Genomic DNA, 27,075 nt, shown 5'->3' with positions numbered 1-27,075 from the left:
AACCTGCCACTCCATATTGACTCGAGACATTTCAGATGTTCATTTGTAAACATTTTGAAAAACATAATTCCACTTTGACATTATTGGGTATTGTGTGTAGGCCAGTGACACAAAATCTCAATTTAATGTATTTTAAAATCAGGCTGTAACACAACAAAGTGTTGAAAAAGTCAATGGGTGTAAATACTTTCTGAAGGCACTATAGATGCGCCACTATACTTAGATTTGACCCTTTTAACATTTTACATTAGTGTGGATTGAAGAAAGTTAACGTTTTAAAAAAAAAAAATTGTGTTTCTTTTATCATCAGAGACTGAATAATTGTAATGAATGTTGGGTGCGCGTTTCTTTGCTTGCATTTTTGATTTTACAAGGGCGGGGGCGCGCCTGTGTTGCCATAGGAATGTAAACATTTCCTTGTCCTCTGGCCTTGACTGGTGTTTTGGCATTAATAGCTAGCCTAAAGTTTCGCTACTATGGGAAGTATTACAGAGGTTTACTCCTCTGTCTGCAAAGAACTAAAACTACGAACTAATCGATACATTTTAGAAGTCCTGCAAGAGACGGAGGGGAAGACGGGGTAGGTTCGCAGCATCATGGCATGCTGCAGTTCATTTTCTAGCCGGAAAAGCAACTTCTTATACAGACGTTCACGTTTCTCACGAACGAGTTTTACCAAGCCCTGCCTGCCTGTCTGTCTGCATTCCGTAGAGACATCACACTCAAACTGACTGGGAACGACAGGCTGAGAAAGGTAGAAAAAGTGACCAACAAAGATGCTCTCGCTCTGTCCAGAACCCTCCGAGACAACGACTCAGTGACAGGTAGATATACATGTTTACTGTTGAGACCATAGATAGCCTGCATTCTAACAAAATCCTCAAGTGGGATCCTCCTCTCCTTCATTACTGGTCTGCGAAGTCAGAAGATAGGATAGGTGAACGCATTGTAGACATGCAAGCACAGGGATATGCTTTCTCCGGTCGGGTTCTTAGATCCATGGCCGGCGCCAGAATGAATCAGTTGGACTTGACTGGTGATTTTCATAGGTGCGCATGTTTGTTGAGGAACCTCCCACGTGTGCACGCACTTACGCGTTCACAATTTATTTTTGTTACGGGTGTAAATAGTAAAGACCAGGCAGTTCGTGATTTGCAAGGTTGGGGAAGCTTACAATTTATCCTACCATATCTACCGATCTGTGTGTCAATTGTGATTATTTTTTTATATGCGCATTTTCATTTCAGTTTCATTTCAATAATAACGTTTTCGTTTCTCAAAATCATTCATTTGGTTAATCATAAAAATCTTATGTAAAATGATAAAAATCAAAAATGTAAAATTCAGCTATGGCGAGTGCACTAACCTCTGTCATATGGACACATTGGTACACTGATCCATTGGCGACTAAAGAAATGAGAGCATAGAACTCCGTTTTAACCTATACGCCAATGCAATGCAGCAGTAGGCCTATATGTCAACTAAGTAAAATACATACTTCTAAAGCAGTCAAAAAAATACCAAAATATCCTGATGAAAATTCCGGTTCTTTCAATCAAATGAATCTCTACTCCACCTGTCTGCCTCACTTTCTATCCATCTTGACTTGAACTATTGCAAGTGTAGTGCAACATTGTATCAAATCATCACTGGGTCCAGCTGAAGCTGTCACAAGTGAACTTATTCCTGGCCCTCAGAGTTTCCTGAGCCAGTTAGCACAGAACAGACAGCTGTGTTTTAATGATGTTTCCACTGGATATGGGATCATCAGATCATGATATTTTGCTCTTTCACACCGAAGCTTGGTGATTATCGAGGCTGGGAGTGTTGGAAAGATTTTTCAAATACTGAGGAACTATCATTTGCAATGGTTGTTAAGAAAAACAGACTTCGTTGACTTGTGTGAGGCGAAGAAAAAATAACTGGGAAGCTCATTTTATTAGTGGTGTACTTGGTGAGTTAAGACAATCAGAAATCAGACATTGCCAAATGGGCATTTTCCTACAGATGCATGCATTCGCATCCTGGAGAGAGAGACACCGTATCTTCGCCATCTTCTTCTTGATGCAACATTTTAAGTTATACTCAAGAAACATTATCTTCACACATATTTTAGACACTTATCACTGACAGCCGCAACTCAATCAGCTATACCTACTGCCACGCACACTACCCAAATAGCGGGTTTCCCTAACACACTTGTGATTTGAAACAATCCACAGCTATTTTAAAAAAATAAGCTAATGATCCTCTGTGGCTAAGTCATGCTCCCTGGTGAAGTATTTTGAATGATTTTATTTAGACTGGAATAATTATATAATTTTGGCAAAACATCAATTTACTTTAGGGCAATCCAGCATCCTAACAATCAATCAAATTCAGTCAAATGTATTTATGAAGCCCTTTTTACATCAGCAGATGTCACAAAGTGCTATACAGAAACCCAGCCTAAAGCAATGCAGATGTAGAAGCACAGTGGTTTGGAAAAACTCCCTAGAAAGGCAGGAACCTAGGAAGAAACCTAGAGAGGAACCAGGCTCTGAGGGGTGGCCAGTCCTCTTCTGGTTGTGCCGAGTGGAGATTATAAGAATAATAATCACAGTGGTTGTAGAGGGTGCAACAGGTCAGTACCTCAGAAGTAAATGTCAGTTGGCTTTCCATAGCTGAGCATTCAGAGGTTGAGACAGCAGGTACGGTAGAGAGAGAGTTGAGGTCCGGGACCAGGTAGCAGGTCCGGGACCAGGTAGCACATCCGGTGAACAGGTCAGGGACCATAGCCGCAGGCAGAACAGTTGAAACTGGAACAGCATCACGACCTGGTGGACTGGGGACAGCCAGGAGTCATCAGATCCCTCTTTTGATGAACATATCAAGAATATTTCAAGGACAACTTTTTTTCCATCTTTGTAATATTGCAAACATTATAAACTTTTTGTCCAAAAATGATGCAGAAAAGCTAATCCATGGTTTTGTCACTTCTAGATTAGACAACTGCAATGCTCTACTCTCCGGCTTCCCAAATAAAGCACAAAATAAACTTCAGTTAGTGCTAAACACGTTAGTCTCAGGGTTGAGACTAACGCAGAGGTCCTTCACAGTTTTATTTGAGACAACTGTACAACCATCAAGATTAATTATCAGATCCAACAGCAGATCTCTTTGTTTCTTGGGACCTAGAACTAGCATCTCTGATCTGTCTGAGTTTAAAAGTAAAACATTTGTCGCCATCCACTTCCTTATGACTGAAACATAGGCTTCCAGGGTAGGCAATTTTGGGGCTTCACCATGTTTCATCGAAATGTACAGCTGTGCGTCATCCGCATAGCAGTGAAAGTTGACATTGTGTTTCTGAATGACATCACCAAGAGGTAGAATATATAGTGAAAACAAGTGGTCCTAAAACGGAACCTTGAGGAACACAGCAACTTATAATTGATTTGTCAGAGGACAAACCATCCACAGAGACAACCTGATATATTTCTGACAGATAAGATCTTAACCAGGCAAGAACTTTTCCATGTAGACCAATTAGGGTTTCTAATCTCTCCAAAAGAATGTGGTGATCGAGGGTGTCAAAAGCAGCACTAAGGTCTAGGAGCACAAGGACAGATGCAGAGCCTTGGTCTGACGCCATTAAAAGGTAATTTACCACTTTCACGAGTGCAGTCTCAGTGCTATGATGGGGTCTATATTATTTGTCTCCAGGAAGTCAGTGAGTTGCTGTGCAACATCTTTTTCAAAACAATGAGAGGAATGGGAGATTCGATATAGGCCGATAGTTTTTTACATTTTCCAGGTCAAGGTTTGTCATTTTCAAGAGAGGCTTTATTACTGCCACTTTTAGTGAGTTTGGTACACATCCGGTAGATAGGGAGACATTTATTATGTTCAACATTGGAGGGCCAAGCACAGGAAGTAGCTATTTCAGTAGTTTAGTTGGAATAGGGTCCAGTATCCAGCTTGAGGGTTTAGAGGCCATGACTATTTTCATGAATGTGTCAAGAGATACAGGATTAAAAAACTTAAGTGTCTCCATTGATCCTAGGTCCTGGCAGTTCTTTGCAGACTCAGGACAACTGAGCTTTGGAGAAATACGCAGATTCAAAGAGGAGTCCGTAATTTGCTTTCTAATGATCATGGTCTTTTTATCAAAGAAGTTCATGAATTCATCACTGCTGAAGTGAAAGCCATCCTCTCTTGTTGAATGCTGCTTTTTAGTTAGCCTTGCGACAGTATCAAAAATAAATGTAGGATTGTTCTTATTCTCCTCAATTAGGTTGGAAAAATAGGATGATCGAGCAGCAGTGAGGGCTCTTTGATATTGCGCGGTACTGTCTTATCAAGCTGGTCGGAAGACTTCCAGTTTTGTGTTGCGCCATTTCCGTTCCAATTTTATGGAAGCTTTCTTCAGGGCTCGGGTATTTTCTGCATACCAGGCAGCAAATGTCTTGTGAAAAATGTTTGTTTTTAGGGGTGCAACTGTATCTAGGGTATTACGCAAGGTTCAATTTAGATCCTCGGGTGGTTAACCGATTTTTGTACTCCGAAGTCTTTGGGTAGGTTGAGGGAGTCTGGAAGGGCATCTAGGAATCTTTGGGTTGTCCAAGAATTTATAGCACGACTTTATAGCACAATATTTATTCCATGGGGCAAAACTAGATCCAAGGTATGACTGTGGTAATGAGTAGGTCTGGAGACATGGGTTTGTGGACTTTTCCATGTGAATATTGAAGTCACCAAAAATGTGAATATCATCTGCCATGACTACAAGGTCCGATAGGAATTCAGGGAACTCAGTGATGAACGCTTGTAAACAGTAGCTATAACAAGTGATTGAGTAGGCTGCATAGAGTAACCAAGAGGAGAGGCCTCATTTAACACAGTAAATTCATCAGGCATGAGCCATGTTTCAGGCAGGCCAATCACATGAAGATTATGATCAGTGATTCGTTAATTGACTATGACTGCCTTGGAAGTGAGGGATCTAACATTAAGTAACCCTATTTTTAGATGTAAGCTTTCACAATCTCTTTCAATAATGACAGGAATGGAAGAGGTCTTTATTCCAGTGAGATTGCAAAGGCTAACACCGCCATGTTTAGTTTTGCTCAACCTAGATCGAGGCACAGACACGGTCTCAATGATGATAGCTGAGCTGACTACACTGACTCTGCTACTGACAGTGCACTGTGCACCCGCAAACTTTCCTTTCCAATTCACAAGAGGCTGAAACCAGAGATCTGTATACAGTTGAAGTCGGAAGTTTACATACACTTAGGTTGGAATCATTAAAACTCATTTTTAAACGACTCCACAAATTTCTTGTTAACAAACTATAGTTTTGGCAAGTCGGTTAGGACATCTACTTTGTGCATGACACAATTCATTTTTCCAACAATTGTTTACAGACAGATTATTTCACTGTATCACAATTCCAGTGGGTCAGAAGTTTACATACACTAAGTTGACTGTGCCTTTAAACAGCTTGGAAAATTCCAGAAAATTATGTCATGGCTTTAGAAACTTCTGATAGGCTAATTTACATCATTTGAGTCAATTGGAGGTGTACCTGTGGAGGTATTTCAAGGCCTACCTTCAACATAATGACCATCATTATGTATGGAGGAAAAAGGGGGAGGCTTGCAAGCCCAAGAACACCATCCCAACCGTGAAGCACGGGGGTGGCAGCATCATGTTGTGGGGGTGCTTTGCTGCAGGAGGGACTGGTGCACTTCACAAAATAACTGGCATCATGAGGAAAGGACAATTATATGGATATATTGAAGCAACATCTCAAGACATCAGTCAGGAAGTTAAAACTTGGTCGCAAATGAGTCTTCCAAATGGACAATGACCCCAAGCATACTTCCAAAGTTGTGACAAAATGGCTTAACCTGTTGGGGATAGGGGGCAGTATTTGCACGGCCGGATAAAAAACGTACCCGATTTAATCTGGTTATTACTACTGCCCAGAAACTAGAATATGCATATAATTATTGGCTTTGGATAGAAAACACCCTAAAGTTTCTAAAACTGTTTGAATGGTGTCTGTGAGTATAACAGAACTCAAAAACCTGAGAAGATTCCTTACAGGAAGTGCCGTCTCTGACCATTTATTGGGCTTCTACACTCTCTTTATTGAAAACTGAGGATCTCTGCTGTAACGTGACACTTCCTATGGCTCCCATAGGCTCTCAGAAGGCGGCAAACCGCTGAATGATGTCTTTGCAGGCCCTGGCTGAAAAACATTAGCGCATTTGGATGGTGGTCGATCAGAGGACAATGAGACTGAGGCGCGTGCACGAGGCGACACCATGTTTTTATTTTCTCTGTCTTTGAACGTAAACAGGGTTTCCCGGTCGGAATATTATCGCTTTTTTACGAGAAAAATAGCATAAAAATAGATTTTAAACAGAGGTTGACATGCTTCGAAGTACGGTAATGGAATATTTAGAATTTTTTTGTCACGAAACGCGTCGGGCGCGTCAACCTTCGTCACCCTTCGGATAGTGTCATGAACGCACGAACAAAACAGAGGATATTTGAACATAACTATGGATTATTTTGAACCAAACCAACATTTGTTATTGAAGTAGAAGTCCTGGGAGTGCATTCTGATGAAGAACAGCAAAGGTAATCCAATTTTTCTTATAGTAAATCTGACTTTGGTGAGGGCTAAACTTGGTGGGTGTCTAAATAGCTAGCCCGTGATGGCTGGGCTATCTACTCAGAATATTGCAAAATGTGCTTTCACCGAAAAGCTATTTTAAAATCGGACATAGCGATTGCATAAAGGAGTTCTGTATCTATAATTCTTCAAATAATTGTTATGTTTTTTGTGAACCTTTATCGTGAGTAATTTAGTAAATTCACCGGAAGTTTGCTAGTTCTGAACGTCACATGCTAATGTAAAAAGCTGGTTTTTGATATAAATATGAACTTGATTGAACAAAACATGCATGTATTGTATAACATAATGTCCTAGGATTGTCATCTGTTTGAGAAATTGAAATAATAGCATTTCTAAGGTATTTGAATAACGCGCCACGGGATTCCACTGGCTGTTGAGTAGGTGGGACGATTTCGTCCCACCTACCCTAGAGACGTTAAGGACAACAAAGTCAAGGTATTGGAGTGGCCATCACAAAGCCCTGACCTCAATCCTATAGCACATTTGTGGGCAGAACTGAAAAAGCGTGTGCGAGCAAGGAGGCCTACAAACCTGACTCAGTTACACCAGCTCTGTCAGGAGGAATGGGCCAAAATTCACCATATTGTGGGAAGCTTGTGGAAGGCTACCAGAAACATTTGACCCAAGTTAAACAATTTAAAGTCAATGCTACCAAATACTAATTGAGTGTATGTAAACTTCTGACCCACTAGGAATGTGATGAAATAAATAAAAGCTGAAATAACCACTAGGAATGCAAGGAAATAAATAAAAGCTGAAATAAATCATTATCTCTACTATTATTCTGACATTTCACATTCTTAAAATAAAGTGATGTTCCTAACTGACCTAAAACAGGGAATTTTTACTGATTAAATGTTGAATTGTGAAAACTGAGTTTAAATGTATTTGGCTAAGGTGTATGTAAACTTCCAACTTCAACTGTATAGTGATGAGATGCTCATGTCTCCGCCCTGACAATGGGAGACTTTGTGCTAAAGGCGGAAAGGCAGGCGACAAGCTTAGGTCTACATATTATTCCCATAGAAACACATTTTTCTTAATTTAAAAAAAATTGAACTTTATTTAACCTCTCTAGGTTACGTAGGACGGTAGCGTCCCACCTGGCCAACATCCGGTGAAAATTCAGAGCGCGAAATTCAAAAATACTAAATTAAAATATTTAACATTCTTGAAAATATATGTGTTATACATCAAAATAAAGCTTAACTTCTTGTTAATCCAGCCGCTGTGTCAGATTTCAAAAAGGCTTTACGGCAAAATCAAATCATGCGATTATCTGAAGACAGCGCCCCGCATACAAAACCATGAAAAATATATTTCAACCAGGCAGGTGCGCCACAAAAGTCAGAAATAGCGATATAATTAATGCCTTACATTTGAAGATCTTCTTCTGTTGGCACTCCAAAATGTCCCAGAAACATCACAAATGGTCCTTTTGTTCGATAATGTCCTTATTTATGTCCCAAAAATGTCAATTTATTTGGCACGTTTGATTCAGAAATACACCGGTTTCAACTCGCCCAACATGCCTACAAAGTATCTAATAAGTTACCTGTAAACTTGGTCCAAACATTTCAAACAACGTTCCTAATCCAACCTCAGGTACCTTAAAACGTAAATAATCGATCAAATTTAAGACGGAATAAACTGTTTCTAATACCGGATAAAAACAACGTGGAGCTAGCTCCCGGTCACGCGCACCAAAACAGTAGAGTCCACCTGGAGTGACACTTACAATGAATAGTACTACTTCTTCATTTCTCAAAAGAAAAACATCAAACAATTTCTAAAGACTGTTGACATCTAGTTGAAGCCATAGGAACTGCAACCAGGTTCCTAATAATAAGGGCATCCCATAGAAATTTATTGGAAAATCCTATGACCTCAATTTCTTCCCCCCTGGATGGTTTGTCCTCAGGGTTTGGCTGCCAAATCAATTCTGTTATACACAGACATTATTTTAACAGTTCTAGAAACTTTAGAGTGTTTTCTATCCAAATCTACCAATTATATGCATATCCCAGCTTCTGGGACTGAGTAACAGGCAGTTTACTTTGGGCACGCTTTTCATCCGGATGTCAAAATACTGCCCCCTACCCCAGAGAGGTTAACTAGGCAAGTCAGTTAAGAACAAATTCTTATTTACAATGACGGCCTACCCAAGCCAAACCCTCCCCTAACCCGGACGACGCTGGACCAATTGTGCACCGCCCTATGGGACTCCCGATCATGGACGGTTTTGATACAGCCCGGGGCCTCTCGGGGCTTATTCTGGACAGATTTTGGCAAGAGTGAACCCTTGCGCTTGGCCTCTTCCTCTCTGCTGAAACTATGTCACCGGAGAAAGCATCAGAGCGAGCGAAACAGCACTCCTCTATATGTTGCCCAAGTATCTGATGCTGTCTGGACAGAAATATGACATGCCACACTCTTTTGGTCCAGACAGCATCAGATACATGTCTACACATACTGAGACAGAGGGGCGCTGTTTCACTGTCCAGACAGCATCAGATACATGTCTACACATACTGAGACAGAGGGGTGCTGTTTCACTGTCCAGACAGCATCAGATACATGGTCTACACATACTGAGACAGAGGGGCGCTGTTTCACTGTCCAGACAGAATCAGATACATGTCTACACATACTGAGACAGAGGGGTGCTGTTTCACTGTCCAGACCGCATCAGATACATGGTCTACACATACTGAGACAGAGGGGTGCTGTTTCACTGTCCAGACAGCATCAGATACATGTCTACACATACTGAGACAGAGGGGTGCTGTTTCACTGTCCAGACAGCATCAGATACATGGCTACACATACTGAGACAGAGGGGTGCTGTTTCACTGTCCAGACAGCATCAGATACATGGTCTACACATACTGAGACAGAGGGGCGCTGTTTCACTGTCCAGACAGCATCAGATACATGGTCTACACATACTGAGACAGAGGGGCGCTGTTTCACTGTCCAGACAGCATCAGATACATGGTCTACACATACTGAGACAGATGGGCGCTGTTTCACTGTCCAGACAGCATCAGATACATGTCTACACATACTGAGACAGAGGGGCGCTGTTTCACTGTCCAGACAGCATCAGATACATGGTCTACACATACTGAGACAGAGGGGCGCTGTTTCACTGTCCAGACAACATCAGATACATGGTCTACACATACTGAGACAGAGGGGTGCTGTTTCACTGTCCAGACAGCATCAGATACATGTCTACACATACTGAGACAGAGGGGTGCTGTTTCACTGTCCAGACAGCATCAGATACATGGTCTACACATACTGAGACAGAGGGGCGCTGTTTCACTGTCCAGACAGCATCAGATACATGTCTACACATACTGAGACAGAGGGGCGCTGTTTCACTGTCCAGACAGCATCAGATACATGGTCTACACATACTGAGACAGAGGGGCGCTGTTTCACTGTCCAGACAGCATCAGATACATGGTCTACACATACTGAGACAGAGGGGCGCTGTTTCACTGTCCAGACAGCATCAGATACATGGTCTACACATACTGAGACAGAGGGGTGCTGTTTCACTGTCCAGACAGCATCAGATACATGGTCTACACATACTGAGACAGAGGGGTGCTGTTTCACTGTCCAGACAGCATCAGATACATGGTCTACACGTACTGAGACAGAGGGGTGCTGTTTCACTGTCCAGACAGCATCAGATACATGTCTACACATACTGAGACAGAGGGGCGCTGTTTCACTCGCTCGGATTCTTTAACTGGATTAATGTCCTTCTGTCGGCGCGCGTCTCTGTGAAATAAATTATGAATATAAAAATGTTTTATTTGGATGAGCAAAGAGGCCGGGCAAGGCCCCCAAAGGCCCGCCCATATCGCCGTCCCTGCTCAGATCAGTGAAGATGAAGGAGAGAACTTAACTTTTAGATATTGAAATGCACTCTTATATCTGCTGTTTTCAACCAAGATCTCAGCGATCACTGCCTCATTGCCTGCATCCGTAATGGGTCAGCGGTCAAACGACCTCCACTCATCACTGTCATACGCTCCCTGAAACACTTCAGCGAGCAGGCCTTTCTAATCGACCTGGCCCTGGTATCCTGGAAGGATATTGACCTCATCCCGTCAGTAGAGGATGGCTGGTTATTTTTTTTAAATGCCTTCCTCACCATCTTAAATAAGCATGCCCCATTCAAGAAATTTAGAACGCAACATGTTAGAAACCAATATACACAGGCAGTTAGGAAAGCCAAGGGTAGCTTTTTCAAGCAGAAATTTGCTTCCTGCAACACAAACTCAAAAAGGTTCTGGGACACTGTAAAGTCCTTGGAGAATAAGAGCACCTCCTCCCAGCTGCCCACTGCACTGAGGATTGGAAACTCTGTCACCACCGATAAATCCACTATAATTGAGAATTTCAATAAGCATTTTTCTACGGCTGGCCATGCTTTCCACCTGGCTACCCCTACTCCGGTCAACAGCACTGCACCTCCCACAGCAACTCACCCAAGCCTTCCCCATTTCTCCTTCTCCCAAATCCAGTCAGCTGATGTTCTGAAAGAGCTGCAAAATCTGGACCCCTACAAATCAGCCGGGCTAGACAATCTTGACCCTTCCTTTCTAAAATTATCTGCCGAAATTGTTGCAACCCCTATTACTAGCATGTTCAACCTCTCTTTCGTGTCATCTGGGATTCCAAAAGATTGGGAAGCAGCTGCGGTCATCCCCCTCTTCAAAGGGGGGGACACTCTTGACCCAAACTGCTACAGACCTATGTCTATCCTACCTTGCCTTTCTAAAGTCTTCGAAAGCCAAGTCAACAAACAGATCACCGACCATTTCGAATCCCACCACACCTTCTCCGTTATGCAATCTGGTTTCAGAGCTGGTCATGGGTGCACCTCAGCCACGCTCAAGGTCCTAAACGATATCTTAACTGCCATCGATAAGAAACAATACTGTGCCGCCGTATTCATTGACCTGGCCAAGGCTTTCAACTCTGTCAATCACCACATCTTTATCGGCAGACTCAATAGCCTTGGTTTCTCAAATGATTGCCTGGCCTGGTTCACCAACTACTTCTCTGATAGAGTTCAGTGTGTCAAATCGGATGGGCCTGTTGTCCGGGCCTCTGGCAGTCTCTATGGGGGTGCCACAGGGTTCAATTCTTGGGCCGACTCTTTTCTCTGTATACATCAATGATGTCGCTCTTGCTGCTGGTGAGTCTCTGATCCACCTCTACGCAGACGACACCAGTCTGTATACTTCTGGCCCTTCTTTGGACACTGTGTTAACTACCCTCCAGATGAGCTTCAATGCCATACAACTCCCCTTCCACGGTCTCCAACTGCTCTTAAATGCAAGTAAAACTAAATGCATGCTCTTCAACCGATCGCTGCCTGCACCTGCCCGCCCGTCCAACATCACTACTCTGGACGGTTCTGACTTAGAATATGTGGACAACTACAAATACCTAGGTGTCTGGTTAGACTGAAAACTCTCCTTCCAGACTCACATCAAACATCTCCAATCCAAAGTTAAATCTAGAATTGTCTTCCTATTTCGCAACAAAGCATCTTTCACTCATGCTGCCAAACATACCCTCGTAAAACTGACCATCCTACCGATCCTCGACTTCGGCGATGTCATTTACAAAATAGCCTCCAATACCCTACTCAATAAATTGGATGCAGTCTATCACAGTGCCATCCGTTTTGTCACCATAGCCCCATATACTACCCACCACTGCGACCTGTGTGCTCTCGTTGGCTGGCCCGCGCTTCATACTCGTCGCCAAACCCACTGGCTCCAGGTCATCTACAAGACCCTGCTAGGTAAAGTTCCCCCTTATCTCAGCTCGCTGGTCACCATAGCAGCACCCACCTGTAGCACGCGCTCCAGCAGGTATATCTCTCTGGTCACCCCCAAAGCCAATTCCTCATTCGGCCGCCTCTCCTTCCAGTTCTCTGCTGCCAATGACTGGAACGAACTACAAAAATCTCTAAAACTGGAAACACTTATCTCCCTCACTAGATTTAAGCACCAGCTGTCAGAGCAGCTCACAGATTACTGCACCTGTACATAGCCCATCTAACATTTAGCCCAAACAACTACCTCTTCCCCTACTGTATTTATTTATTTATTTTACTCCTTTGCACCCCATTATTTCTATTTCTACTTTGCACTTTCTTCCACTGCAAATCTACCATTCCAGTGTTTTACTTGCTATATTGTATTTACTTCGCCACCATGGCCTTTTTTGCCTTTACCTCCCTTATCTCACCTCATTTGCTCACTTTGTGTATAGAATTATTTTTCTACTATATTATTGACTGTTTGTTTTACTCCATGTGTAACTCTGTGTTGTTGTATGTGTCAAACTGCTTGCTTTATCTTGGCCAGGTCGCAATTGTAAATTCTCAACTTGCCTACCTGGTTAAATAAAGGTGAAATAAAAAATAAATAAATGTCCATGTGTCTTGTTGTTCATCCAGGTGTGTTGTTGATTGACAGGTCTGGACTTGAGGTACAACTGCATCACAGACGAGGGGGCGGGACACCTCGCTGACCTCCTCAAGGTAACCTGGTCATGTATAATGGAGGTCGATGAGAACACTGGTCCCATTTACTAAAATCCAGACATGCTGTTGTTAAGTGTGTATTAACCTGTGTGTTGTTGTGTGTTATATTGTGTCAGGAGAACGTGTGTCTGCGCTCTCTGGACCTGACGTGTAACGACATTCAGACAGACGGAGCAGAATACATTGCAAAGAGTTTGACTGTATGTACAGTTGAAGTCGGAAGTTTACATACATTACATTTACATTACATTACATTTAAGTCATTTAGCAGACGCTCTTATCCAGAGCGACTTACAAAATGGTGCATTCACCTTATGATATCCAGTGGAACAACCACTTTACAATAGTGCATCTAAATCTTTTAGGGGGGGGGGGGGTTAGAAGGATTACTTTATCCTATCCTAGGTATTCCTTAAAGAGGTGGGGTTTCAGGTGTCTCCGGAAGGTGGTGATTGACTCCGCTGTCCTGGCGTCGTGAGGGAGCTTGTTCCACCATTGGGGTGCCAGAGCAGCGAACAGTTTTGACTGGGCTGAGCGGGAACTGTGCTTCCTCAGAGGTAGGGGGGCCAGCAGGCCAGTGGTGGATGAACGCAGTGCCCTTGTTTGGGTGTAGGGCCTGATCAGAGCCTGAAGGTATGGAGGTGCCGTTCCCTTCACAGCTCCGTAGGCAATCACCATGGTCTTGTAGCGGATGCGAGCTTCAACTGGAAGCCAGTGGAGAGAGCGGAGGAGCGGGGTGACGTGAGAGAACTTGGGAAGGTTGAACACCAGACGGGCTGCGGCGTTCTGGATGAGTTGTAGGGGTTTAATGGCACAGGCAGGGAGCCCAGCCAACAGCGAGTTGCAGTAATCCAGACGGGAGATGACAAGTGCCTGGATTAGGACCTGCGCCGCTTCCTGTGTGAGGCAGGGTCGTACTCTGCGAATGTTGTAGAGCATGAACCTACAGGATCGGGTCACCGCCTTGATGTTAGTGGAGAACGACAGGGTGTTGTCCAGGATCACGCCAAGGTTCTTAGCACTCTGGGAGGAGGACACAAGGGAGTTGTCAACCGTGATGGCGAGATCATGGAACGGGCAGTCCTTCCCCGGGAGGAAGAGCAGCTCCGTCTTGCCGAGGTTCAGCTTGAGCTGGTGATCCGTCATCCACACTGATATGTCTGACAGACATGCAGAGATGCGATTCGCCGCCTGGTTATCAGAAGGGGGAAAGGAGAAGATTAATTGTGTGTCGTCTGCATAGCAGTGATAGGAGAGACCATGTGAGGATATGACAGAGCCAAGTGACTTGGTGTATAGCGAGAATAGGAGAGGGCCTAGAACAGAGCCCTGGGGGACACCAGTGGTGAGAGCGCATGGTGCGGAGACAGATTCTCGCCACGCCACCTGGTAGGAGCGACCTGTCAGGTAGGACGCAATCCAAGCGTGGGCCGCGCCGGAGATGCCCAACTCGGAGAGGGTGGAGATATACATACACTTAGGTGGTAGTCATTAAAACCCGTTTTTCAACCACTCCACAAATTTCTTGTTAACAAACTATAGTTTTGGCAAGTTGGTTAGGACATCTACTTCGTGCATGACAAGTAATTTTTACAACAATTGTTTACAGACAGATTATTTCACTTATAATTCACTGTATCACAATTCCAGTGGGTTAAAAGTGGCTTGGAAAATTCCAGAAAATGATGTCATGGCTTTAGAAGCTTCTGTTAGGCTAATTGACATCATTTGTAGACCTCCACAAGTCTGGTTCATCCTTGGGAGCAATTTCCAAACGCCTGAAGGTACCACGTTCATCTGTAAAAACAATAGTGCGCAAGTATAAACACCATGGGACCACGCAGCCGTCATACCGCTCAGGAAGGAGACGCATTCTGTCTCCTAGAGATGAACATACTTTGGTGCGAAAAGTGCAAATCAATCCCAGAACAACAGCAAATGACCTTGTGAAGATGCTGGAGGAAACAGGTACAAAAGTATCTATATCCACAGTAAAACGTGTCCTATATCGACATAACCTGAAAGGCCTTTCAGCAAGGAAGAAGCCACTGGTCCAAACCCGCCATGAAAAAGCCAGACTACGGTTTGCAACTGCACATGGGGATAAAGATCGTACTTTTTGGAGAAATGTCCTCTGGTCTGCTGAAACAAAAATAGAACTGTTTGGCCATAATGGCCATCGTTATGTTTGGAGGAAAAAGGGGGAGGCTTGCAAGCCCAAGAACACCATCCTGACCGTGAAGCACAGGGGTGGCAGCTTCATGTCGTGGGGGTGCTTTGCTGCAGGAGGGACTGGTTCACTTCACAAAATAGATTGCATCATGAGAAAGGAAAATGATGTGGATATATTGAAGCAACATCTCAAGACATCAGTCAGGAAGTTAAAGCTTGGTCGCAAATGGGTCTTCCAAATGGACAATGACCCCAAGCATACTTCCAAAGTTGTGGAAAAAGGACAACAAAGTCAAGGTATTGGAGTGGCCATCACAAAGCCCTGACCTCAATCCTATTGAAAATGTGTGGGCACAAATGAAAAAGTGTGTGCGAGGAAGGAGGCCTACAAACCTGACTCAGTTACACCAGCTCTGTCAGGAGAAATGCGCCAAAATTCAACCAACTTATTGTGAGAAGCTTGTGGAAGGCTACCCGAAACGTTTGACCCAAGTTAAACAATTTAAAGGCAATCCTACCAAATACTAATTGAGTGTATGTAAACTTATGACCCACTAGGAATGTGATGAAATAAATAAAAGCTGAAATAAGTAATTCTCTGCTATTATTCTGACATTTCACATTCTTAAAATAAAGTTGTGATCCTAATTGACCTAAGACAGGGCATTTTTACTAGGAGTAAATGTCAGCAATTGTGAAAAACTGAGTTTAAATGTATTTGGCTAAGCTGTATGTAAACTTCCGACTTCAACTGTATATATACATTATTTATAATGTACAGAAATAATGTACAGAAAAAATGTATAAGTACAGAATTTTTTTTTTTATGAAATGTATTCACTACTGTAAGTCGCTCTGTATAAGAGCGTCTGCTAAATGACTAAAATGTAAAAATGTTATAAACACACTATGCAGGAGCTATATAGACCACATAAAACAACATACAGGAAGTCTTCAATACATGATTTCTCCATTTGTATACACCATGTAAAGTGTGTGTGTTTTCCCATATCTCCAGTCTAATGATGCCCTCCTGTCTCTGAGGCTGACTGGTAATAAGATAGGGAACGGAGGAGCCATGCACTTCGCCAGCATGCTGCAGGTCAACTCTACACTACAGGAGCTGGACGTGGCCGACTCTGACCTGGTAACACATGCGCCACACACTCTCACATACATATACTGGCTGTGTCCGAATACTGTGTGCTGTGAGATTATTTAAGATACTCTTTGAATAGGTAGGGTTTCAGGTGTTTTCGGAAGAAGGGCAGGTACTCTGATGTCCTAGCTTCAGAGGGAAGCTGGTTCCACCATTGGGGTACCAGGACAGTGAAAAGTTTGGACTGGGCTAAGCAGGAGCTGCCGTCCCGTAGGGGTGGGAGGGCCAAGAGACCAGAGGTGACGGAACGGAGTACTCGGGTTGGGATGTAGGGTTTGAGCAGAGCCTGAAGGTAGGGAGCAGTAGTTCCTCTTGCTGCTCCATAGGCAAATACCATGGTCTTGTAATGGATGCAAGCCAGTGGAGTGTGTGGACGAGTGGGGTGACATGGGAGAAGTTGGGAAGGTTGAACACTAGGTGGGCTGCAGTGTACTGGATAAGTTGCAAGGGTTTGACGGTACAAGTGCAGAGCCCAGCCAACAACAAGTGCCAGGATTAGGACCTGCGCCGCTTCCTGTGTGAGGTAGGGTCATACTCTACGGATGTTGTAGAGCATGAACCTGCTGGAGCAAGTCACTGCTTTGATGTTTGCAGAGAACAACAGGGTGTTGTCCAGGGTCAGGCCAAGGTTATTGGCGCTCTGGCTGGGGGACACCGTCGAGTTGTCAACCATGATGGAGGTCTTGGAGCGGGCAGGCCTTCCCCGGGAGGAAGAGTAGCTCCACCTTGCCGAGGTTAAGCTTAAGGTGGTGGGCCGACATCCAAGCTTAGATATCTGCCAAAAACTAAAACAATCCATATGTTCAAATCAAAGGCCTGATTAACATGACATCATTAACGCAGCCACATCCTGAGTCCCCGGTGCCGACACATTCACAAATCAAAAGGCCTGATTAACATGACATTGACGCCCGGTGCCGACACATTCACAAATCAAAAGGCCTGATTAACATGACATTAACGCCCGGTGCTGACACATTCACATATCAAAAGATTGTTTATTATTTACTTTAAAAGCTCTGATGAAGGCCAAGAGAACAAGAAACACTTTTCAATGAGAAAACAGAAATCCACAAAAAAAAAATCAAGATTTTAAGGAGAACAAAAACTATTTAGCCTGCATTTGAACACCACCGCAGAAGCTTCGCTATTCGTCATCTTCCCAATTAAGTAGCTTTGTTTTGTTGTTTGGTTACTTGAAGAGAACCAAGGCCTATCACTTGCAGACCACCTCTTCCGGTGCATTGTGGAAACGTGTGCATAGAATTCTACTAGATGAAGAGCTGAAATTAGTATAATATCCTGGCATTTAAACCATACACGATTTTTGAAAATTCACATACTATAAAACATTCTATTTTCGCATACTGAGAATTTGTCATGTGCGATTGTGTTGTTTCCCGCTATTTGTTGATTTCAGTAGTGCATCCCCATATGTAATTGATGAGCTGTTGTCAAAGCCAAAATGAGTATGACATCTGGGCATTTAAAGTATACTCCATTTTTTTTTTTACAATTTGGCATACTATTAAACAATTTTCTCACATGCTCAAATGGCCTACTATTTAGGATGCAAGTTTGGGTATTCGGACATGGCCTCTCTCTCTCTCTCTCTCTCTCTCTCTCTCTCTCTCTCTCTCTCTCTCTGCGTAGGGGACTCAGAGTGTGATAGCGTTTGCCATCGTCTTGAACAACAACAAGAGCCTCCGATCTGTCAACATCAGCAGACCTCTACTCTTCAGCCACCAGGTACACTGCACACAATGTGTACTAAGACGTGGTCTTCAGAAAGACTACCATGTCAGAACATATGTGCATCTTTTGTGTGGCTCTGTCTCTTTCTGAGAAAATAAAAGCTGCAAACTCGAATGGCTACGATGCAATACGTTTAGTAAAGCCACGTTTCGACAGCTACGCTGCCTTCATCAGGTTCTCTCTCTCTCTGTCATAGGAGGAGACAGCGGTCCATCTGTCAGGTATGTTGGTGGTTAATCAGTGTCTGAGGGAGCTGCATCTGGGGAAGATGGGCATGACTGACTGTGGAGTGGAGAGACTCACTGACGCCCTGAGAACCAACTACACCCTCAAATACCTGGACTTACGCTGGTACACACACACCGTACACAGACACACATGCCCCATGCACAGAAACGTCATACACTCAAAGCCCATACACATACTTACACACACCATAAGCACGCTCATAATTACTCACACCATACATCCCTCCTCTCTGTCTGTCCTCTGCTCAGTAACCGGTTGACTCGTGACGGGGCTCGGTGTCTAGCAAAGGTCCTTAAGAACAATGGAACCTTGGAGATTCTGGACCTGGCGTCCAATCGCATCGAAGACGATGGCGCCCTCTACCTCAGCCAGGCTATCGCCCTGCCCACCTGCAACCTCAAAGCGTGAGACACACATACACACACACCTCACCTTTAACCCACCCCCAACCCTTGAGTGTTACTTATTGGACAAGTTCAGTTAGTGCTTAAATTTGTCACTTTTTTTCTAAACTTTTCCTACATTTTCGTTCCTACTGAACACACCCCAGGATTTATCCAACTCTCTCTTCTCCCTCTCTCTCTTGCTCTGTCTCTCCAGGTTGTCTATCCCCAGTAATAACATAGCTACTGTTGGTCTGGTGTCTCTGTCTCGGGCCATGCAGGCTAACAACACTCTCACACACATCTACATTTGGGGGAACAGACTGGAGGAGCCGGTCTGTCAGGTAACACGCACGCACACGCACATTTCTTTGGCCACATTTCTTTGGCCACTATACCTATTTTGCCAATTGGACTGAACCCCTTTGCTACACGGAACCCTACTACTCCATCACGACTGGTCTATTCGACGTAACTGCATGATGAGGCTATAACAGACTTCTTCCATCGTGACGTCCCTCTAAGGCCCTTCTGCTAGCTTGCTAGCCCCGGCCTGCTAGCTGTCTGAATCGTCTCCAGCCAGCCAAACTACTCACTGGACTCCTATGATCACTCCTATGCCTTGTCCATTGCTGTTCTGGTTAGTGATTATTGTCTTATTTCACTGTAGAGCCTCTAGCCCTGCTCAATATGGCTTAGCCAACCCTTTAGTTCCACCTCCCACACATGCGGTGACATCAGCTGGTTTAAATGTTTCTAGAGACAATATCTCTCTCATCATCACACAATGCCTAGGTTTACCTCCAATGTATTCACATCCTACCATACCTTTGTCTGTACATTTTGCCTTGAATCTATTCTATCGCACCCAGAAACCTGCTCCTTTTACGCTCTGTTCCGGACGTACTAGACGACCAGTTCTTATAGCCTTTTGCCGTACCCTTATCCTACTCCTCTGTTCCTCCAGTGATGTAGAGGTTAATCCAGGCCCTGCAGTGCCTAACTCCACTCCTATTCCCCAGGTGCTCTCATTTGTTGACTTCTGTAACCGTAAAAGCCTTGGTTTAATGCATGTTAACATTAGAAGCCTCCTCCCTAAGATTGTTTTATTCACTGCTTTAGCACACTCTGCTAACCCGGATGTCCTAGCCGTGTCTGAATCCTGGCTTAGGAAGACCACCAAAAACCCAGAAATTTCCATCCCTAACTATAACATTTTCCGACAAGATAGAACTGCCAAAGGGGGAGGAGTTGCAATCTACTGCAGAGATAACCTGCAGAGTTCTGTCTTACTATCCAGGTCTGTACCCAAACAATTCGAGCTTCTACTTTTAAAATCCATCCTTCCAGAAACAAGTCTCTCACTGTTGCCGCTTGCTATGGACCACCCTCTGCCCCCAGCTGTGCCCTGGACACCATATGTGAATTGATTGCCCCCCATCTATCTTCAGAGCTTGTGCTGCTAGGTGACACCCCAGCCATCCTACAATCTAAGCTTGATGCCCTCAATCTCACACAAATTATCAATGAACCTACGGGCACCCTCATAGAACACGGGCACCCTCATAGATATCATCCTAACCAACTTGCCCTGCAAATACACCTCTGCTATTTTCAACCAAGATCTCAGCGATCACTGCCTCATTGCCTGCATCCGTAATGGGTCTACGGTTAACCTGTTGGGGGTAGGGGGCAGTATTGACACGGCTGGATAAAAAACGTACCCGATTTAATCTGGTTACTACTCCTGCCCAGTAACTAGAATATGCATATAATTATTGGCTTTGGATAGAAAACACCCTAAAGTTTCTAAAACTGTTTGAATGGTGTCTGTGAGTATAACAGAACTCATATGGCAGGCAAAAACCTGAGAAGATTTCATGCAGGAAGTGGCCTGTCTGACAAGGTGTCGTTCTTCTTGTCTCTGTTTATTGAAGAGTGAGGATCTTAGCTGTCCCGTGACACTTCCTACGGCTGCCATAGGCTCTCAGAAGGCGGCAAAATGCTGAATCGTGGCTTTGCAGGCTCTGGCTGAAACAAAGTAGCGCGTTTGGGTAGTGGCTGGTTACAGTACTGTGAGACTCAGGCTCGTGCCCGTGTCGACCGAAAGCTTTGTTTTCTTTCCTCTGTTTAGCTAAATGGACATTCCCAGTCGGAATATTATTGCTTTTTTACGAGAAAAATGGCATAAAAATGGATTTTAAACAGCGGTTGACATGCTTCGAAGTACGGTAATGGAATATTTCGATTTTTTTTGTCACGAATTGCGCCATGCGCACGACCCTGATTTACCATTTCGGATAGTTTCTGGAACGCACGAACAACACAGCTATTCGGATATAACGATGGATTATTTTGGACCAAACCAACATTTGTTATTGAAGTAGCAGTCCTGGGAGTGCATTCTGACGAAGACAACAAAAGGTAATCAAACTTTTGTAATAGTAAATCTGATATTGGTGAGTGCTAAACTTGCCGGGTGTCTAAATAGCTAGCCCGTGATGGCTGGGCTATGTACTTAGAATATTGCAAAATGTGCTTTCACCAAAAAGCTATTTTAAAATCGGACATATCGAGTGCATAGAGGAGTTCTGTATCTATAATTCTTAAAATAATTGTTATGCTTTTTGTGAACGTTTATCGTGAGTAATTTAGTAAATTGTTAGTGAATTCGCCGGAAGTTTGCGGGGGGTATGCTAGTTCTGAACGTCACATGCTAATGTAAAAAGCTGGTTTTTGATATAAATATGAACTTGATTGAACAAAACATGCATGTATTGTATAACATAATGTCCTAGGGTTGTCATCTGATGAAGATCATCAAAGGTTAGTGCTGCATTTAGCTGTCTTCTGGGTTTTTGTGACATTATATGCTAGCTTGAAAAATGGGTGTCTGATTATTTCTGGCTTGGTACTCTGCTGACATAATCTAATGTTTTGTTTTCGTTGTAAAGCCTTTTTGAAATCGGACAGTGTGGTTAGATTAACGAGAGTCTTGTCTTTAAATAGCTGTAAAATAGTCATATGTTTGAGAAATTGAAGTAATAGGATTTTTAAGGTATTTGAAAATCGCGCCACTGGATTAGACTGGCTGTTGCGTAGGTGGGACGAATTCGTCCCGCCTAGCCCAGAGAGGTTAAACGACCACCCCTCATCAAAGTCAAACGCTCCCTAAAACACTTCAGCGAGCAGGCCTTTCTAATCAACCTGGCCCGGGTATCCTGGAAGGATATTGACCTAATCCCGTCAGTATTAGATGCCTGGTTATTCTTTAAAAGTGCCTTCCTCACCATTTTAAATAAGCATGCCCCATTCAAAAAATGTAGAACCAGGAACAGATATAGCACTTGGTTCACTCCAGACCTGACTGCCCTTGACCAGCACAAAAACATCCTGTGGTGTACTGCAATAGCATCGAATAGTCCCCGTGATATCAAATCAAATTTATTTATATAGCCCTTCGTACATCAGCTGATATCTCAAAGTGCTGTACAGAAACCCAGCCTAAAACCCCAAACAGCAAGCAAAGCATGTGAAAGAAGCACGGTGGCTAGGAAAAACTCCCTAGGAAAAACTCCCTAGAAAGGCCAAAAACCTAGGAAGAAACCTAGAGAGGAACCAGGCTATGAGGGGTGGCCAGTCCTCTTCTGGCTGTGCAGGGTGGATATTATAACAGAACATGGTCAAGATGTTAAAATGTTCATAAATGACCAGCATGGTCAAATAATAATAATCATAGTAGTTGTCAAGGGTGCAACAAGCACGTCCGGTGAACAGGTCAGGGTTCCATAGCCGCAGGCAGAACAGTTGAAACTGGAGCAGCAGCACAGCCAGGTGGACTGGGGACAGCAAGGAGTCATCATACCAGGTAGTCCTGAGGCATGGTCCTAGGGCTCAGGTCCTCCGAGAGAAAGACAGAAAGAGAGAAAAAGAGAATTAGAGAGAGCATATTTAAATTCACACAGGACACCGGATAAGACAAGAGAAATACTCCAGATGTAACAGACTGACCCTAGCCCCCCGACACATAAACTACTGCAGCATAAATACTGGAGGCTGAGACAGGAGGGATCAGAAGACACTGTGGCCCCATCCGATGATACCCCCGGACAGGGCCAAACAGGCAGGATATAACCCCACCCACTTTGCCAAAGCACAGCCCCCACACCACTAGAGGGATGTCTCCAACCACCAACTTACCGTCCTAAGACAAGGCCGAGTATAGCCCACAACGATCTCCGCCATGGCACAACCCAAGGGGGGGCGCCAACCCAGACAGGAAGACCACGTCAGTGACTCAACCCACTCAAGTGACGCACCCCTCCCATGGACGGCATGGAAGAACACCAGTAAGCCAGTGACTCAGCCCCTGTAAAAGGGTTAGAGGCAGAGAATCCCAGTGGAAAGAGGGGAACCGGCAAGGCAGAGACAGCAAGAGCGGTTCGTTGCTCCAGCCTTTCCGTTCACCTTCACACTCCTGGGCCAGACTATACTTAATCATAGGACCTACTGAAGAGATGTCTTCAGTAAAGACTTAAAGGTTGAGACTGAGTCTGCGTCTCTCACATTGGTAGGCAGACCATTCCATAAAAATGGAGCTCTATAGGAGAAAGCCCTACCTCCAGCCGTTTGCTTAGAAATTCTAGGGACAATTAGGAGGCCTGCGTCTTGTGACCGTAGCGTACGTGTAGGTATGTACGGCAGGACCAAATCGGAAAGATAGGTAGGAGCAAGCCCATGTAATGCTTTGTAGGTTAGCAGTAAAACCTTGAAATCAGCCCTTGCCTTAACAGGAAGCCAGTGTAGGGAGGCTAGCACTGGAGTAATATGATCAAATTTTTTGGTTATGCAACTTTTCATGGAAGTTAGGAACCAATATAAACAGGCAGTTAGGAAAGCTAAGGCTAGCTTTTTCAAACAGAAATTTGCATCCTGTAGCACAAACTCAAAAAAGTTCTGGGACACTGTAAAGTCCATGGAGAATAAGAGCACCTCCTCCCAGCTGCCCACTGCACTGAGGCTAGGAAACATTGTCACCACCGATAAATCCACTATAATTGAGAATTTCAATAAGCATTTTTCTACGGCTGGCCATGCTTTCCACCTGGCTACCCCTACCCCGGTCAACTGCCCGGCACCCTCCACAGCAACCCGCCCAAGCCTCCCCCATTTCTCCTTCACCCAAATCCAGATAGCTGATGTTTTGAAAGAGCTGCAAAATCTGGACCCCTACAAATCAGTCGGGCTAGACAATCTGGACCCTCTCTTTCTAAAATTATCTGCCGAAATTGTTGCAACCCCTATTACTAACCTGTTCATCCTCTCTTTCGTATCGTCTGAGATTCCCAAAGATTGGAAAGCTGCCGTGATCATTCCCCTCTTCAAACTGCTTCAGACCTATATCTATCCAACCCTGCCTTTCTAAGGTCTTCGAAAGCCAAGTTAACAAACAGATCACCGACCATCTCGAATCCCACCGTACCTGCTCCGCTATGCAATCTGGTTTCAGAGCTGGTCATGGGTGCACCTCAGCCACGCTCAAGGTCCTAAACGATATCATAACCGCTATCGATAAGAGACATTACTGTGCAGCCGTATTCATCGACCTGGCCAAGGCTTTCGACTCTGTCAATCACCACATTCTTATCGGCAGACTCAACAGCTTTGGTTTCTCAAATGACTGCCTCACCTGGTTCACCAAATACTTCTCTGATAGAGTTCAGTGTGTCAAATCGGAGGTCCTGTGGCAGTTTCTATGGGGGTGCCACAGGGTTCAATTCTTGGGCCGACTCTTTTCTCTGTATACATCAATGATGTTGCTCTTGCTGCTGGTGATTCTCTGATCCACCTCTGCGCAGACGACACCATTCTGTATACTTCTGGCCCTTCTTTGGACACTGTGTTAACTAACCTCCAGATGAGCTTCAATGCCATCCAACTCTCCTTCCGTGGCCTCCAACTGCTCTTAAATGCAAGTAAAACTAAATGCATGCTCTTCAACAGATCTCTGCCCGCACCTGCCCGCCCGTCCAGCATCACTACTCTGGATGGTTCTGACTTAGAATATGTGGACAGCTACAAATACCTAGGTGTCTTGCTAGACTGTAAACTTTCCTTCCAGACTCACCTTAAGCATCTCCAATCCAAAATTAAATCTAGAATCAGCTTCCTATTTCGCAACAAAGGCTCCCTCACTCATGCTGCCAAACCTACCCTCGTAAAACTGACCATCCTACCGATCCTCGACTTCGGCGATGTCATCGACAAAATAGCCTCCAACACTCTACTCAACAAATTGGATGCAGTCTATCACAGTGCCATCCGTTTTGTCACCAAAGCCCCATATACTACCCACCACTGCGACCTGTGTGCTCTCGTTGGCTGGCCCTCGCTTCATACTCGTCGCCAAACCCATTGGCTCCAGGTCATCTACAAGTCTTTGCTAGGTAAAGCCCCGCCTTATCTCAGCTCACTGGTCACCATAGCAGCACCCACCGGTAGCACGCGCTCCAGCAGGTATATCTCACTGGTCACCCCCAAAGCCAATTTCTCCTTTGACCGCCTTTCTTTCCAGTTCTCTGGTGCCAATGACTGGTACAAACAACAAAAATCACTGAAGTTGGAGATTCATATCTCCCTCACTAGCTTTAAGCACCAGCTGTCAGAGCAGCTCACAGATCACTGCACCTGTACATAACCCATCTTTAAATAGCCCATCCAACTACCTCATCCCAATACTGTATTTATTTATTTATTTATCTTGCTCCTTTGCACCCCAGTATCTCTACTTGCACATTCATCTTCTTCACATCTATCACTCCAGTGTTTAATTGGTATATTGTAATTACTTCGCCACCATGGCCTATTTATTGACTTACCTCCCTTATCTTACCCTTATTATTGACTGTATGTTTGTTTATTCCATGTGTAACTCTGTGTTGTTGTATGTGTCGAACTGCTTTGCTTTATCTTGGCCAGGTCGCAGTTGTAAATGAGAACTTGTTCTCAACTAGCCTACCTGGTTAAATAAAGGTGAAATAAAAAAATAAAAAAAATAAAACACACACAAATCAAAATCACACTCGAAGCCACACTCTTACTCCCCTCCACCAGGCTTTCAGTGATCTGCTGTCCAGTGGTCGTCTGTCATCGGAGCAGACCGATGTGTGTGTGTACGAGGTGGACGGGTGTGTGTGTCTGGCCGAGGTCTTCCATGGGCTGAAGAGGCACTACTACTGGACACCCAGTTACGGACAGGATGTAAATCCTGCTAGCAATGCAGCTGTGGCCCTCACAAATACACAACTCTATCCTAACTCCTCACACACACCCTAAACCCTTAATAATACTACCCACCTAGCGCACATTCAGTTAAACTTGATGCATACATGCACTCTAATAAATATCTAATAAACTGTTTTAAGTAACTTCTCTGTTCATGTCCTATTTGTATCATGCTCTTGTGTTGTATGTTCACGCTGACCGCTTGTCTGGCCCTACTTCCAAAAGAGGTTTTGTAACCTCAAAAATATATTTTCCTGTTAAATAAAGGTTAAATAATATAAAAAATAAATTATCCTTTTCATACATTTACAATATGGCTGGTACACCAAATATGGCCAACATGTTGATGTGATGTAGTTGCCATGGTAATGACCATTTTTGCATAGAACACTAACAAAAGTTTAGATTGCTCAATGTTCTCCATCTACAGTGCATTCAGAAGGTATTCTGACCCCTTGACTTTTTCCACATTTTGTTATGTTACAGCCTTATTCTAAAATGGATTAAATTGTTTTTTTCCCCTCAATCTACACATAATACCGCATAATGACAAAGCAAAAACAGTTAAAAAACGGAAATATTACATTTACATAAGTATTCACCCTTTACTCATTACTTTGTTGGAGCACCTTTGGCAACGATTACAGCCTCGAGTCCTCTTGGGTATGACACTACAAGCCTGTGTAACAGTGTAGGTTCCGTCCCTCTCTTCGCCCCAACCTGGGCTCGAACCAGGGACCCTTGCACACATCAACAACTGACACCCCACGAAGCATCGTTACCCATCGCGCCACAA

The 27,075-nt window shown here is 44.0% G+C and overlaps 1 protein-coding gene across 1 annotated transcript; it reads left to right on the top strand.

Annotated features, from left to right (window-relative positions):
• The first annotated feature begins 414 nt into the window (after positions 1-414).
• Positions 415-26,422, top strand: lrrc34 (leucine rich repeat containing 34). Its single transcript, XM_014159396.3, has 10 exons — positions 415-580; positions 712-824; positions 13,210-13,274; positions 13,394-13,477; positions 16,468-16,596; positions 18,262-18,357; positions 18,560-18,714; positions 18,861-19,016; positions 19,213-19,339; positions 26,109-26,422. Exons 1-10 carry the CDS (start codon positions 477-479, stop codon positions 26,328-26,330), a joined length of 1,251 nt encoding a protein of 416 aa, XP_014014871.2. The 5' UTR covers positions 415-476; the 3' UTR covers positions 26,331-26,422.
• The last annotated feature ends 653 nt before the right edge of the window (positions 26,423-27,075 follow it).

The sequence above is a fragment of the Salmo salar genome, chromosome 19, assembly GCF_965601325.2.
Source record: "Salmo salar chromosome 19, fSalSal1, whole genome shotgun sequence".
Classification (NCBI taxonomy): Eukaryota; Metazoa; Chordata; class Actinopteri; order Salmoniformes; family Salmonidae; genus Salmo; species Salmo salar.
The sequence above is the reverse complement of the archived record's forward strand: the minus strand, read 5'-3'. Positions and strand labels throughout refer to the sequence as shown.

Bases quoted from the DNA above. Each gene is read 5' to 3' on its own strand.
- lrrc34 (XM_014159396.3), top strand. From the start codon at position 477: ATGGGAAGTATTACAGAGGTTTACTCCTCTGTCTGCAAAGAACTAAAA. The intron at 16,597-18,261 runs GTAACACATGCG...CTCTCTGCGTAG, and splicing joins ACGTGGCCGACTCTGACCTG to GGGACTCAGAGTGTGATAGC. The intron at 19,340-26,108 runs GTAACACGCACG...CCCCTCCACCAG, and splicing joins TGGAGGAGCCGGTCTGTCAG to GCTTTCAGTGATCTGCTGTC.